Below are 14,807 nucleotides of genomic sequence, written 5' to 3' on the forward strand. Positions count from 1 at the left end.
TTCTTTCTCCAATAAATAGTGTTGTCAACTTCTCACCCATCACAGTCCCACCTTTCCAAAGCATAAAATGGCTAACTCTAATCTTGGCCTCTTTTTTGTCTTTGCTCTCTTGGGTATTGTGGAGCTTGAAGCTTCACACCATGTTTACAAACACCTTCAAACTTTTCAATCTTCTTCTTCATCTGCAAATCAACCTTATAGAACTGGCTATCATTTTCAACCTCCCAAAAATTGGATTAATGGTAATATGATATATGTTCACATAATAAATTCTCTCAATTCCTATTTTTATTTGCTTTTCTTTGTATCTAACCATTTGTTTCTTTTTTTTATTGTTTTATTGTCATTTGGTATGCTTTGGTTGATGGCTGCCTCTGGATGAACAGACCCTAATGGTTAGTACTTCCTTCCACTATTACTTATCTTTCTTTTGCTTCCTGATTTTCTGTATATCTAATGTATTATATACAAATTATAGGAGTTATGATTTACAAGGGACTTTATCACTTCTTCTATCAATACAATCCAAAAGGAGCAGTGTGGGGCAACATTGTATGGGCTCACTCTACATCGGAAGATCTTGTGAATTGGACCCCTCACGAGCCAGCCATTTATCCATCCCAGCCGTCTGATATCAATGGTTGTTGGTCCGGTTCAGCCACTATCCTCTCTAGTGGCAAACCAGCTATGCTTTACACTGGAATTGACTCCCAAAACAGACAAGTTCAGAATCTAGCCATCCCCAAGAATTTATCCAACCCTTACCTTACAGAATGGGTTAAATCTGCTAAAAACCCTTTGATGCAACCCACTGCTCAGAATCATATCAATGCAAGTTCATTTAGAGATCCAACGACTGCCTGGTTAGGCCCTAACAAGGAATGGAGGGTCATCATTGGAAGCAAAGTGAATCGCCAAGGCTTAGCCATCCTTTACAAAAGCAAAAATTTTGTAAACTGGTATCAATCCAAAACCCCATTGCATTCTGCTGACAACACTGGAATGTGGGAATGTCCTGATTTTTTTCCTGTTCTACTTCATGGCCAAAATGGTGTCGACACCTCTCTTAATGGCCCTAATGTCAAGCATGTGCTCAAGGTTAGCTTTGATGATACCAAGCATGACTGCTACACTATTGGCTCGTATGACAATGTCGAGGACATTTATACACCGGACGAGGGATCTGTGGAGGGTGATTCGGGGTTGAGATACGATTATGGCAAATATTATGCTTCCAAGACTTTCTTTGACAATGTCCAGAATCGGAGAATCTTAACGAGTTGGATCAATGAATCATCAAGTGCGGCTGATGATATCAAGAAAGGATGGTCTGGAGTCCACGTAAGTTTTGGTTTAGTTATTGATTGTTTATTAAGTTGAAAGTCTATAATCAAATCTCCATTATGGTGTCTCATTCTGCAGGCAATTCCTAGGAAAATTTGGCTGGATGAATTTGGGAAACAATTGGTGCAATGGCCAGTAGTTGAAATAGAAAAGTTACGAGCAAACCACGTTAGCTTGGCAAACAAGTTGCTCGAGGGAGGATCTGTTATTGAAGTACCTGGTGTCACTGCTACACAGGTGAGTTTGTTTTGCTTCTACTTTCTTTATTCATTGTTGCTGGTCATAAAAACCAGACAGTGGGTTTTCACCACGTGCCTCGTATTCATTCATCGTCCTTTTCGTTCGTATTTGTACAGGCAGATGTTGAGGTCTCGTTTGAGATAAAAGACTTTGAGAAAGCTGAGGTGCTAGAACCAAGCTGGACTAACCCACAGCTCCTATGTACCCGAATGGGTGCATCGGTTAAAGGGAGTCTCGGTCCATTTGGGTTGCTAGTTCTTGCTTCGGAGGGCCTGAAAGAGAGGACTGCAGTGTTCTTCAGAATATTCAAAGGCCATAACAAATATGTGGTTTTAATGTGCAGTGACCAATCCAGGTCTGAAAAAACATTCTCAAACCCCTTTTCAGTTTTCTCCCAAACTAAACAAATTAAATTCATTAACTCTTGGCTTTGTTCATCTATCTGACAGATCTTCCCTAAATCAAGATAACGACATGACAACATATGGAGCTTTCCTAGATGTAGACATTCGACATCACAAGTTGTCATTGAGGAGCTTGGTAAGTTTTAGTTGATTCTTCATCTGAGCTTTGGTGTAGCCATTTCATCATTTTGAGACCCCCCCTTTTTTTTAAACAGATAGATCATTCCATAGTGGAGAGCTTTGGTGGAGGTGGGAAAGTTTGCATCACATCTAGAGTTTATCCCACGTTAGCAATTAACGAGGCTGCCCACTTGTATGCTTTCAACAATGGAAACCAATCCATAAAGATTTTGGAGTTGAATGCTTGGAGCATGAAGACAGCTAAAATCAATTGAAACTATATTATATAGTTTCAAAAATGGCATCAAAGTATGGCAAATGATGACATTTAAATGGACTAAGTTAACGTTGCAATGAAAAAGAAATGGATAGAGTTTCAGACCATTTCTACCTTTTAATTTCACTTGTAATTTAAATTAGTATCCTTGCACCATATGTTCATCTCTTTGTAGATGAACTAAGAATAAAAAAAGGGTCAATTTGATATGTTCCTTATTATTCTATGGGTGCTTTTGATTTCATTTTCCCAAATTAACAACAAAAAGATATGATTAATGGTTGTATTAAAAAAGTAATGCTAAATGGAACATATAATTAAATTAAAATTTGATAATTTATTTTAATAATAATTGAAAATATTCTAAAAATGTTATAAAGTATAATAAATAATGTGATGGATTAATTGATTGTTGCAATAAAATAGAATTATATTCCGAATCATTTTTAAAGAGTTAAAATACAAATTTATGGTTTTCAGTTCATCTGACTAAGTCATGGATTTTCTTCTCTAAGTTTATGTTAACAACAAAAATGATAGGGTGGTTTATGGTACTTATCACAAAATCTGTGGACCAAGTTAGCGTCACAAATGAAAAGGCTATTTTTCATTTGTTGCACATTCCAAACTTTAGACTATTAAATTATCCGTCACATCATTTCCTTGTTTACCAACGTCTCATGATTTGTATTTTGATATAATTCTCTTCTTAGTTGGTTTAAATTTAAGATTTTTAGTTTTTTTAAATTAATAATATTGCTAAATGTTTTTGTCTGTACGGATTTTTATTACTATTCTATATCACATTATAATCTTTTCAACTATATTCAATCAATTATAAATTTACAAGTTAGTTAAACACTTAAAATTATGTTAAAGAAAATTTACATTAGACACTAACTAATATGTTATCAATTTAGAGGATTGAAATCATCATTATCGAGAAGATTTTATTTGAATTACATCTCGTCGGAATAGGATTATGCTCACACCATAAAACAAACAAGAATACTTCTCATTAAATAAAAAAATTATAAAAATTGAGCCTTTTAACTCTGTTGACATCATTATTATTGTGACAAAAAAGATATAGATTCAAGCGCACTTAAGCTTATATTATTTTCCTTTGATTTAAGAGGTTGGAGGGGTATAGATAAAATTAAGTGTTGTATTTATGTTAATTTTAAAAAATATTAAAATTTCAAAATTCAATATGGTAGATAGTGGGGACTAATTTGGCTAAAGAAGAAAGACATGGGGGACTAAAATCTAAATTAGACCGTTGGATTTTGGAACAGGCCATGAACTGAACGTAATAAATTGCATCGGCTCTTCAGGAAAAAACCCAAAAAAAGCATGTAATTGGTAGATGCACTATGGTGTAGCTTAGTTGTTTGACACGCCATTTTTCAAAGCTCCATTCCATCCCGACATTTTTCAATTCTATCTCCTGTAAGTAGTGAAATCAAAAAGAGTAGCAAAAATGGGTACGAAATGGAAGAATGTCTCCTTCGTTTTTTGGCTGTTGTCATCAACTGCACAATCCTTCTATCTCCCTGGGGTCGCCCCTCGTGATTTTCAAAGGGTACCCCTCTTTCTCTCTTCCCCTCCCTGAGTTTATCATTAATGTTGTGTGTTGATTTTCCATTGGTTTTTTCTTTTTTCATTTTGTTAATGGAGATTGGTGTTGGATCTTTGGGATTTTATGGTTTGATCTTAATGTGTTGGCGTTTCAATTTTTTTTTCAGATCTGTGTTGTGCTCTTTATTCTTTTGGGTTTTCATTTCTTTCTTTTTTTTTTCTTCCTTTTGGAAGTAGATTTGATTTTCCTTTCTCTGTAATAGCCTTGCTTGTTTTGGCTACTATATCATTTTTTCATAAACAATGTGCAACTTATTTTGCCTTAAGTGTAAGGCCAGTATTGCTTTCTTGCAAGGATCTTATGGTTTAACCATTGCTTGAATTCTTAACAGTGATCTAGTTTTAAATTCGTAGTGTCATTAATTTTGATGCTATGATGAGTTTTTAACATGGCTTATAGCTTATAATTTTATCATGCCTTAACACTGTAATTTACTTTTAGCTTATTAATTGTATCATGCCTTTAATTTGTCCTTTGTCTGATTCTGAACAGGGTCATCCCCTGTATGTTAAGGTGAACAAATTGTCATCTACAAAGACACAACTACCATATGATCATTACTACTTAGACTACTGTAAACCAGCCAAGATTGTGAACAGTGCTGAAAATTTGGGGGAGGTACTACGTGGTGACCGCATAGAGAATTCAGTCTACACCGTGAGCCTCTGTTACCTTTTTTGGTGTTATGTACTTGCTGTTGGTGACAAGTGGTATATAATGAAAAGCTTAATAGTTTATATCCGTAATTCTTATTTTGTTGTTCATCGTGCATTTTCCTTTAGTTTGAAATGACGGAGGATCAGCCTTGCAAAGTAGTCTGTCGAAAAAAACTTGATGCTGAATCTGCGAAGAATTTCAAGGAAAAAATTAATGATGAATATCGAGTTAATATGTAAGTAACAAAGATGATGACTATGATTCAGTTTCCTTGCTCCTTTCTCTTCATGGAGATTCTTTATGGTGTTTTTTTAACCTCTATTACCTTTGTTGTTTGTTGCTCTGCGATGCTCCTCCCTCTCCTTTTGCTGCTAACAAGTTTGTGCTGCCTGTTTATACTGAACTATCTGCACTTGATGCATAGGATTCTTGACAATCTTCCAGTCGCTGTTCTTAGACAAAGGAGAGATGGAAGTCAGTCAACAACATATGAACATGGTTTCCGTGTTGGATTCAAAGGGAATTATGCTGGGGTATGGTCAGGGGCCGTAGCATTATTCCAAAGTTTTATGTTTTCTTTACCTTAATCTTAACCATTTTGCCTTTACAGAGCAAGGAGGAGAAGTATTTTATCAACAACCACTTGAGCTTCAGAGTCATGTTTCATAGGGATACTGAGACCGATGCTGCTCGAATTGTTGGGTTTGAGGTTACCCCTAACAGGTTTTCTACCAATTTCTTCAGTCTATTTTTGTTCATTTTGCATTTGTTTTGACATTTAGTCAAACTTTGTTAATTAGTAGCTTTTGTGGATTTGGATTTTGAACTAGCCATAAGCATTGTTCTATGTAGGTTTTCTGTTTAATATTGCTCGAAATATAATGTTCTTTCGAGATATTTTGGTTGTATGCTTTACTTGGATATTCTTGATGAAGATCAATTGAATCATATCTCAAGATTTAAAAAATATACAACATATGCCACACCATGTAATTTATGTGTTCTTCTACGTCCATTATTTCTTTGTTTCATAATTTCAAAACTCATCATAATAGGTATTCTGAATACTTGTACTCACTGAAAGTTCTTAACTACTTGAGAGTTTTCTATGTGCTTAAAGATGGATTATTCTTGATTTTCTTTAAAATATAGTTAAAGTAGTAATTTGCATTTTTCTTGTGAAATATGCTATTGAAAAAGAGGTATTGGAACTATGTTACATTTGTGTAACGGAATATAAGAAACTAGTTAGTATCATAATTTTCTGTTGGTTGTCAAATAACTGGCTTACGTATGCCACTATTTGTTCATTGTGTGACTCTTATTTACAGCATTAACCATGAATACAAAGAATGGGATGAGAAGAATCCCCAGATAGTAACATGCAATAAGGACACCAAAAATCTAATTCCAGGTAGTACTGTTCCACAAGAAGTTGACGCAGGCAAGGAGGTTGTGTTTACATATGATATAACTTTCAAGGTATTTGCATTTCCTTTATCTTTCTTTCATTGTTTTCTTTCCACTGTATTTCTTATCAATGAAATGAAAAGCCAGACCTCATATCAAACCAGTGTGACATCCAGCTAGTCTGACTGGATTATTCAATTAAAATGTAAAATAAATATTAAATATGGCGTTTATACATTAAGTGTTGAATATAATAACTGGTTAACAAAAATGCTTATTTGGCTTAATAATATTGTCATTAATATGTTATTAAGATGTTAAAAATTCAAATCCTATTATTTTCAAAAATAATTTTAATAGAAAGCATAAAATAACAAAAACCAGTTTTACAGGTTTAATTCAGTTTTTTGTCCTCTGCTACCGATTGAACTGTTTTCTAGCAGTTCATTAGATCCTGGTTTCTGGGGATGTGCTGGACTGGATGGACCCTGCTTTTCAGTTGAACAAGTTACCAGCCTATCCAGTCTGTATTTTCTCAGTGCTGGTCTTAGTGTATAGGTTAACTTGTGGCTTTTTGCAGGAGAGTGATATCAAATGGGCTTCTCGCTGGGACACATACCTTCTGATGAATGATGATCAGATTCACTGGTTCTCCATCGTAAACTCTCTGATGATTGTTCTCTTCCTCTCTGGCATGGTAGCCATGATCATGATGAGAACATTGTATAAAGATATTTCAAACTATAATCAGTTGGAAACCCAAGATGAGGCGCAGGAAGAAACAGGATGGAAACTTGTACATGGGGATGTCTTTAGGGCTCCAATCAATTATGGTTTACTCTGTGTTTATGTTGGTACAGGTGTCCAGATCTTCTCTATGACGCTTGTGACAATGATATTTGCATTGCTGGGTTTCTTATCTCCTTCCAATCGTGGAGGACTTATGACTGCTATGGTTCTCTTGTGGGTTTTCATGGGAATATTTGCCGGTTACTCTTCAGCTCGTCTATACAAAATGTTTAAGGGTACAGAGTGGAAGAGAAATACTTTGAAAACTGCATTTATGTTTCCCGGTATCCTCTTTGTTGTATTCTTTGTACTGAATGCACTAATTTGGGGAGAGCAATCCTCTGGGGCAGTGCCATTTGGGACAATGTTTGCTCTTGTTTGCTTATGGTTTGGTATATCAGTTCCATTAGTCTTTGTTGGCAGTTACTTGGGTTTCAAAAGGCCAGCCATCGAAGACCCTGTGAAGACCAACAAAATTCCCAAGCAGGTACCAGAGCAGGCATGGTATATGAAGCCAGTCTTTGCTATACTCATTGGAGGCATTCTTCCATTTGGGGCTGTTTTTATTGAGCTCTTCTTCATCTTAACGTCAATTTGGCTGAACCAGTTCTATTACATCTTTGGCTTCCTTTTCATAGTGTTTGTTATTCTAATAATCACTTGCGCCGAGATAACAATTGTGCTATGCTACTTCCAGTTGTGCAGTGAAGATTACCATTGGTGGTGGAGATCTTACTTGACAGCTGGCTCCTCTGCTCTCTACCTTTTCCTATACTCTATTTTCTACTTCTTTACCAAGTTGGAGATCACAAAGCTTATCTCAGGCCTCCTTTATTTTGGCTACATGGTAATAGTTTCATATGCCTTCTTCGTCCTGACTGGGACAATTGGCTTCTATGCGTGCTTTTGGTTTGTTAGGAGGATCTACTCATCTGTCAAAATCGACTAAGATGAGTATATAGAAAGAACACAAGAACTATGCAAATTACCGACTGGATGAGGGGAAAGCCTTGATGTGGACTATGTCAAGTCGAAGATACTTGCTACTGAAACTTTTATTACCCATCTACAATCACTTTATTGTTTGTCATTGAAGGTAGGCTTGGCTTGTTAGTTTCCCTGCACTGTTAGAAGTCCAGTACTGTTAACTGTTTAAGTAGTCTCTGCAAGGAGTAAAATTGGTGATCTAGCCTGTAGATATTTCGATACTCCAGATATCTACTCCCCAAAAAACCATTAGCGTTGCAATGCATCTTCATGACACCATCAGAGAACCTGATGTAGAAATGCCCTGGTACAACTATAAGTATTGTTACCTTTATTTACTATTTTTGCAGTAAATAACTAAGAGCCTTTTGGAGACAAGTTCCTTTCTCCATTTTAGCTTCTACTTTCCATTTTTCTCAACCATGTGAAATTGAGAGTCTTGGATGGCTATTTTCCCTTGTTTATTAGTCTCTGTAGTTAATGCTTTATGCTCATTGGCTTTGTCTTGGCAAAGTGGGGGTTATTGCTGGTTTTGGAATGTAATATTGTGACTTACTTTGGATGGTTGAATTCCAACAAATGCAAAAAAGTTTTATTTTAAAATCAACTATATAGGGTAAGAATCTTGGATACAAGTTCATTGATAGGTGGATACATGAAAAAGCATGTCTAAATCAGCTTTGTACCCCAAGAATGACAAACAAAAAACATACGGTCAGGCAGTGTCCTGAGATTTAGCTTTTAATGCTTCAATAACTGCTGAAAAATCTTCATCACTGAGGCCATATGATTTTGCAACCTTGTACAGTTCATTTGCAGCAGCTGCAATTGGAGTGGACTGAGAAACAGATTCTGCCAATCCCAATGCAAGTCTAAGGTCCTGTGTCAACATTAGCTTCTGTTATAACACGAATATTAACAGCATGTCTTTCGAAATATGTTGGATTATTTGGGTAACTTACATACCTTCTGTTGATGCTTTAAGGGAAAGGCTGTGGGATATTGGGATTTAACCATTGATGGACCTTTAAGCAAGTACATTGGTGCACTAATTGCACCCTGCGAAACCACCTGCAATACCACAAGATAATGTAACCCCCCCAAAAAAAAACAACAGAGAACATTCAATCATCCAATTATGCATTTGGATCTCAGGAATACCTCAACTAGAACACTTGGGTCGAGTCCTACTTTCTTGCTAAGAAGTATTCCTTCAGAAAACGATGCCATCATACTACAAAGTTGCAGAAGAAAAGCATTGTCATCATACTAGCTATCCCAAGCATCAAAACAAAGGACTTTAAAGGTTAAAGAACTACACGTAACCTTCCCATGATCATGTTAACAACAAGTTTCATAGCAGCTCCATTTCCGACCTTCCCAAGGTAAAATCTTGACTGGGGAAGAAACAAATATATCAAGAATTACTTGCAATGACTAGTTCAGTTACAGGTTTCAAGATGCCACCTATGAATATTTGTGTGTTGTGAGAGACGAGACAAAATACCTTGCCCAATATATCCAACAGTGGAGAAACTAACTCATATAATGATCTGTCACCTGAAAGAGGAAGCTATTGCCTCAGTTTTAAGAGGAATACATTTGAAGCTAAGCTAACCTATGATAACAATCAAACATCAAATGTTGCAAATAATTTAGCATCTTGCTACATTGTTGGGATTTATTTCATATCAGATTCAACATCATACTTAGCATACTAAAAGATAATGCAAGACTTTTTACCTGCAGTAAGGAATATCAGTTGTCCATCTTCCGCTGGCTTTTTTGAACCTGAAACTGGAGCCTGTAAAGGAAGCAAATGAACCTTAGTTAATAGAAATTTTAACATTATCAAACTGCTGAAGCATACTCAATTTATTTGTGTTTAGGATGAGTTGGAAGAAATATAGGAAGCAGAAAGCCTGATTGTAACTTTTACCTCCAGAAATAATGCCCCCCTTGCTTTGATATGTTCATTGATTAATTTAGAAGTGGCAACATCAACCGTTGAAACGTCTACATAGCTGTCAATGCCAACGCCATTCCATATGTCATCAATTCAAGTCTGGAAACCTTTCAACTAACTAAAGGAAGAAGACGGTTTTACACTAAAATGCTTTCATATGAGAATATGGGAGAAAGGTTACCCTTTTCCTGGACCCATTCCGCTCACAGCTCCATTCTTTCCACAGGCGACATCAATCTGGTACAAAGCGACAATGAGTTGCCAGATCTTAATAATAGGTCAAGCAAAACAAATGTAGCAATGAAATTTATAACAGAAACATACGCACTGCACTTTCAGGATCGGCAAGCATGGCAAAAGTGACATCACAGTTTGCAGCTACTTCCTCAGGAGAGGAACTATACCTGCACCCCAGGAAAAAAAATCCTTTTATTCAATAACTTTTAAGATTAAATCTGGTTATCTTGAAAAGCTCTAGTCAGAAACACCAATAACAACACAAAGCTGCTTCTGCAGATGAAGCACAAAGGCTGAAAGATTCAGACAAGAATTATAGAATGCATTTGTTTCTTTTGTAGAGGATATATAAAGTCAGGTATCCTCTTTAGCCACTTTTCATTCAGCTTGCAAATGCATTAAGAAAAGAGACAGAAAAAGAAAACATAGACCACAGTCATATCCACTAAAGAATATAAAGTGGTTGTCTTGTAAGAGAAGTGACTGACCCTATAAGCACGTCTACCAACAGTCAACAGAATGACCAATCCGCCTAATTTACTATTAGCTCATGTTATATAAGAATGCATGTCAATATGTCGTGAAGAAGAGGGAAAATGTTAAGGATAACAACATGGTAATGCTATGAAAACCTAATTTCAGAGCAGGGATATTCAAAACTCACTTTGCACCAAGGCTGATGAGAGGATCACATTTGCTTTTCGTTCTATTCCATACTATCACATCACATCTGCAACATGTTAGAAGATTGATTTTAGAGTCGAATCATCTCCGGTGCTTAAGAACTGAAAACTACAGTCTGCTGTTGTGAATGAAAGCAGCATCTTTTAAGACAATTTCATTTCAGTTTGATGGTTCTAGCAGTAATAATTAGGAAGATGAACCAGGTCATACCCAGCTTTTATGAGATTCAGTGCCATTGGCGATCCCATAATTCCAAGACCCAGAAAACCAACTCTGCCTGAAAATTTATCTGTTACATTCAACATAATCATTGTAAGAGTTAGATAGCACCTAGTGGCAATTGTACCATACACAGATATGAAACAACTTAAGCCAGTATTACTTTCCGACTTTAGCATCAATATTGAAGGACCTGCCATGAGAGTACTCATGGAAACATACAATTCAAAATTTAGTGAGAATCCTTAGCACCCAATACCTTTTAATGCATTTTGTATAATAATCTATGAACTCAACCATTACCAAATCCATGTATTTCAAATTCCAAATAATTCCTCAAGTTGTTCTTTTTCCTTGTTGGAAAGACACAAAATACCCTTTAATGCATTTTGTATAATAATCTATGAGTCTAGGTACTTACGGAGGACAATTCAAAGAAGCAAGGAAACAAACTGTACAAAAACACACAATACAACAATAAAAGAAGTAAAGGAAGAGGTAACCCCCAAAAGGAACACCTTGGGATGAAGCATCAGTGGCCTGAGAAGAAAAAACCTTGAAAGAAAGAGAAAGCAGAGGCTTTGAAGGAAAAGAAGAAAAGGGTTTGGGTCTGAAGTTGGTGGAAATACGAGGGCAGAAAGCTGAGCACAATGCCATGGCTGTTGAAGATAACAAGTTGATGTTGGGCTTAGCTAACAGAGTGGAAGGCATTCAGCCTCTTTTTTATCTTTGGGAAAATTTAAATTTTAATACAAAGTCCAAGTGAGAAGTTCGCATTTCAATGCCATGCGTTGCTTTTGTCTGCAAGTGTTGGGATAAACAGATAAAGAATCAGAGCTCAGCTGACCCTTGCTTTTTCAAAACTAGTTACAAATATTCCTTTTTTAAATTATGGTAATATTGGTTGAATTTCGATGTAGTAGAAATGGCAGACTAGAAATAGAAATTTCCACTGCAAAATTTTCTCATTGGTAAAATTTTTCATTTCTAGTTTTTTAAAGTGTTGTACTAAAAATTGATATGGTAAATTTAAAGTTTAACCAATTAATCATGCATGTGACAAAAATTAATTTTTTGAAATAATAATTTATTGGAGGCAATACTAAGATATATTACATTTTTAAAGGGAGAACGCGGATTTGAATCTTAGACACAATATTATTAAGAAGCATAGTCATAAACTCTGAATATGAACCATAAATAATAAATTTATATTTGATACACTGACCATGCATAATTATACACCGGAATTACATAGTGGTCAATATACTGTGGTGTCATAATTTGTATTTTCGTAACAAATAGTTATATTTTTTTCGTATTATCTTTCATTCTTATTTATACCGTCACGTCCGAAGTAAATTAAGTTGCACATCTTTTTACTCAAACATAAACTCTCTCTCAACTGATTATTTTTAGTGAAAAAACGTCATGCATTCATTGGTCACAGGGAGGATTAGTAGAATAGTATCTTCTGTTTTTCACTTTGTCTTTTGTTAATTCAATCGAGATGTATTTATCAACTCAGTTAAAACACCAATTCTATAGAAGTTGTGGGAGTAATTCAAAATCTATCTTCTCATCTTCTGTATACATTTTAATAACATTTGATTATATCTTGTCAAATGAAAGCCAGCAATCTAGTTCTAGTTCTTTTACAGTACTAGAAAATTTTAGTTCATCATCTCACATTCACCCTCTCTGTAACTACATCAATCTAATCTTTCAATTCTAAATCAAATAAAGTTGTTATTATTATTTATCTAATTGTAAAGTTTTATTTTATTTTACTTCCATTTTAAATGTAATTATCTATTTTATCTCTATAAATAGAGATTTCTGTTAATAAATTAAGTGGAACCATTTCATAAGCCTTCATTTACTTCAATAGAAGCAAGTGATTACAAAAGAAGGATGTGAATTCCTATAAAGAACCAACCACATGGTTATCACATAGTTCGAATACCGTCTTAAGTAATCATTGTGTCCAACTCTAGCCTAGATTTCCGCACTTGATTTATGCAAAATTTTTCAAATTGAAGAAAAAAGCATAACACTAGTCTTTTCTTTCTTTACTTGCTTTGCCATTTACAGCACGTTTGGTTCGCTGTATTGGATTAGAGGTGTATTGGATTAGAGGTGTAATGGAATAGAGGTGTAATGGAAAAGCTGTGTAATAGCAAATCAACTGTTTGGTTGAATGTAATGGAATAGAGGCGTAATAGTAATCCTGTGTTTGGTTGAGTGTAATAGAGGTGTAATAGCATAATGAAAAAACTAAAATGACTAGAATACCCTTAGCAGAAATTTGTTTTGGTAAATGATTATTGTTATTGTTATTTAAATTTTAATAAGATTATTATTATCAATAATAAATAATTTAATCATATTTAAACATAATTATTATTAAATATATTTTAATTAAAATATATAATTTAATAAAATTCTTAATAATTAGCATAAATTTGTTTTGGTAAATTATTATTGTTATTGTTATTTAAATTTTAATAAGATTAATATCAATAATAAATAATTTAATCATATTTAAACATAATTATTATTAAATATATTATAATTAAAATATATAATTTAATATGAATTTACTCAAATCATAATATATGATACTGTAAAATATAAATTAACATAATTATTATTAAATATATTATAATTAAAATATATAATTTAATAAAATTCTTAATAAATAAAATTCTTCTATGAATTTACTCAAATCATAATATATGATACTATAAAAGAAAATTTCAAATAATTAATATTAAATATGATTTAATTAAATATATGATTTAATAAAATTTAAAATTATTATAACTAATATGATTATAGTTTATGAATTTGTATAATTTAAAATAATAATTATTACATATAATTTAATAATAATAATATATAATTTCATAAAATTCTTGATAATAAAAATTTTCTTATATGAATTTATACAATTTAAAATAATTAATATTAAATATAATTATATAGTGATATATAATTTCATAAAATTCTTAATAATAAAATGTTCTTATATGAATTTACTAAAATCAATATATAACTTGAGAATTATATTATGCATAAACATAATTAACTTATATTAAGAAAAGGTTAGATGAAAATGAAATTGTACATTAAAATCCATATGTTATATAGTTTTACAACATCAAAAAGTTTGAACATTGATATTTAATGGTAAGAAAGAAATCTCCTAACCCATTCCAATCGGGCAACTGAAGGTAAACTAAAGAAAACGATCATTTGAGTTGGATGGTCGGGAATTTTACTTAAAAGAGATCATATGACAAATGAATTATACATATTGTTTTCACAGGTTTCTTCTCCAACTTCACGAGTTTTAGACATATCAACAAAGCGATGCTTAATTGCTTCTTTATTTGAAGGTGGGTGGTGCATATATAAATATAATGGGAGATCATTAACTTCTGGAATTACAGTTTGTTAGAAAAAGCCCCTACACTTGATAATGGAAACACAGCTTGTAATATATAAGAGCATTTTAACAAATGATTATACCTTAGGGACTTCACCTCCAAACTCTCAACCATCATTATTCTGTCTTGGAATGTAAGAGGGTTAAATTGCGTTTTGAAACATAGTAATTTGCAAATCAACTTTTTAAGCTTTATAAAGATGGATATTGCATGTATACTGGAAATGAGAGTAAAAATGGCATGATCCAAATGGTAGAAGCTGGTTATGCTTCATCCTTGGAACTGCAGACGCAAAGGTTAGTGGTTGTTCGCAAGAGATTTTATCCAGTGAAGCACCACCGGATATAGACAAACTAGTAACCAACAAAGAAATCAGAGC

The 14,807-nt window shown here is 33.8% G+C and overlaps 3 protein-coding genes across 3 annotated transcripts; 2 read left to right on the plus strand and 1 right to left on the minus strand.

Annotated features, from left to right (window-relative positions):
* LOC107897406 (beta-fructofuranosidase, insoluble isoenzyme CWINV1) lies at positions 1-2,603 on the plus strand. The gene is made up of 7 exons (XM_016822858.2): positions 1-242; positions 387-395; positions 479-1,341; positions 1,423-1,581; positions 1,701-1,939; positions 2,034-2,124; positions 2,204-2,603. The coding sequence occupies exons 1-7, from the start codon at positions 68-70 to the stop codon at positions 2,381-2,383; spliced, it is 1,716 nt and encodes a 571-aa protein (XP_016678347.2). The 5' UTR covers positions 1-67; the 3' UTR covers positions 2,384-2,603.
* Positions 2,604-3,731: 1,128 nt separating this feature from the next.
* On the plus strand, positions 3,732-8,473 carry LOC107897407 (transmembrane 9 superfamily member 7). Its single transcript, XM_016822859.2, has 7 exons — positions 3,732-3,970; positions 4,520-4,684; positions 4,810-4,919; positions 5,109-5,217; positions 5,295-5,407; positions 6,016-6,166; positions 6,675-8,473. Exons 1-7 carry the CDS (start codon positions 3,869-3,871, stop codon positions 7,830-7,832), a joined length of 1,908 nt encoding a protein of 635 aa, XP_016678348.2. The 5' UTR covers positions 3,732-3,868; the 3' UTR covers positions 7,833-8,473.
* On the minus strand, positions 8,441-11,836 carry LOC107897408 (glyoxylate/succinic semialdehyde reductase 2, chloroplastic). Its single transcript, XM_016822860.2, has 12 exons — positions 11,495-11,836; positions 10,968-11,046; positions 10,738-10,803; positions 10,165-10,240; positions 10,018-10,073; positions 9,810-9,894; positions 9,614-9,674; positions 9,378-9,430; positions 9,197-9,267; positions 9,032-9,104; positions 8,837-8,941; positions 8,441-8,750 (listed from the first exon to the last, which is right to left on the minus strand). Exons 1-12 carry the CDS (start codon positions 11,685-11,687, stop codon positions 8,586-8,588), a joined length of 1,083 nt encoding a protein of 360 aa, XP_016678349.1. The 5' UTR covers positions 11,688-11,836; the 3' UTR covers positions 8,441-8,585.
* Between the last annotated feature and the right edge of the window lie 2,971 nt (positions 11,837-14,807).

Source organism: Gossypium hirsutum, chromosome A10 (genome assembly GCF_007990345.1).
Source record: "Gossypium hirsutum isolate 1008001.06 chromosome A10, Gossypium_hirsutum_v2.1, whole genome shotgun sequence".
In the NCBI taxonomy this organism is placed as follows: domain Eukaryota; kingdom Viridiplantae; phylum Streptophyta; class Magnoliopsida; order Malvales; family Malvaceae; genus Gossypium; species Gossypium hirsutum.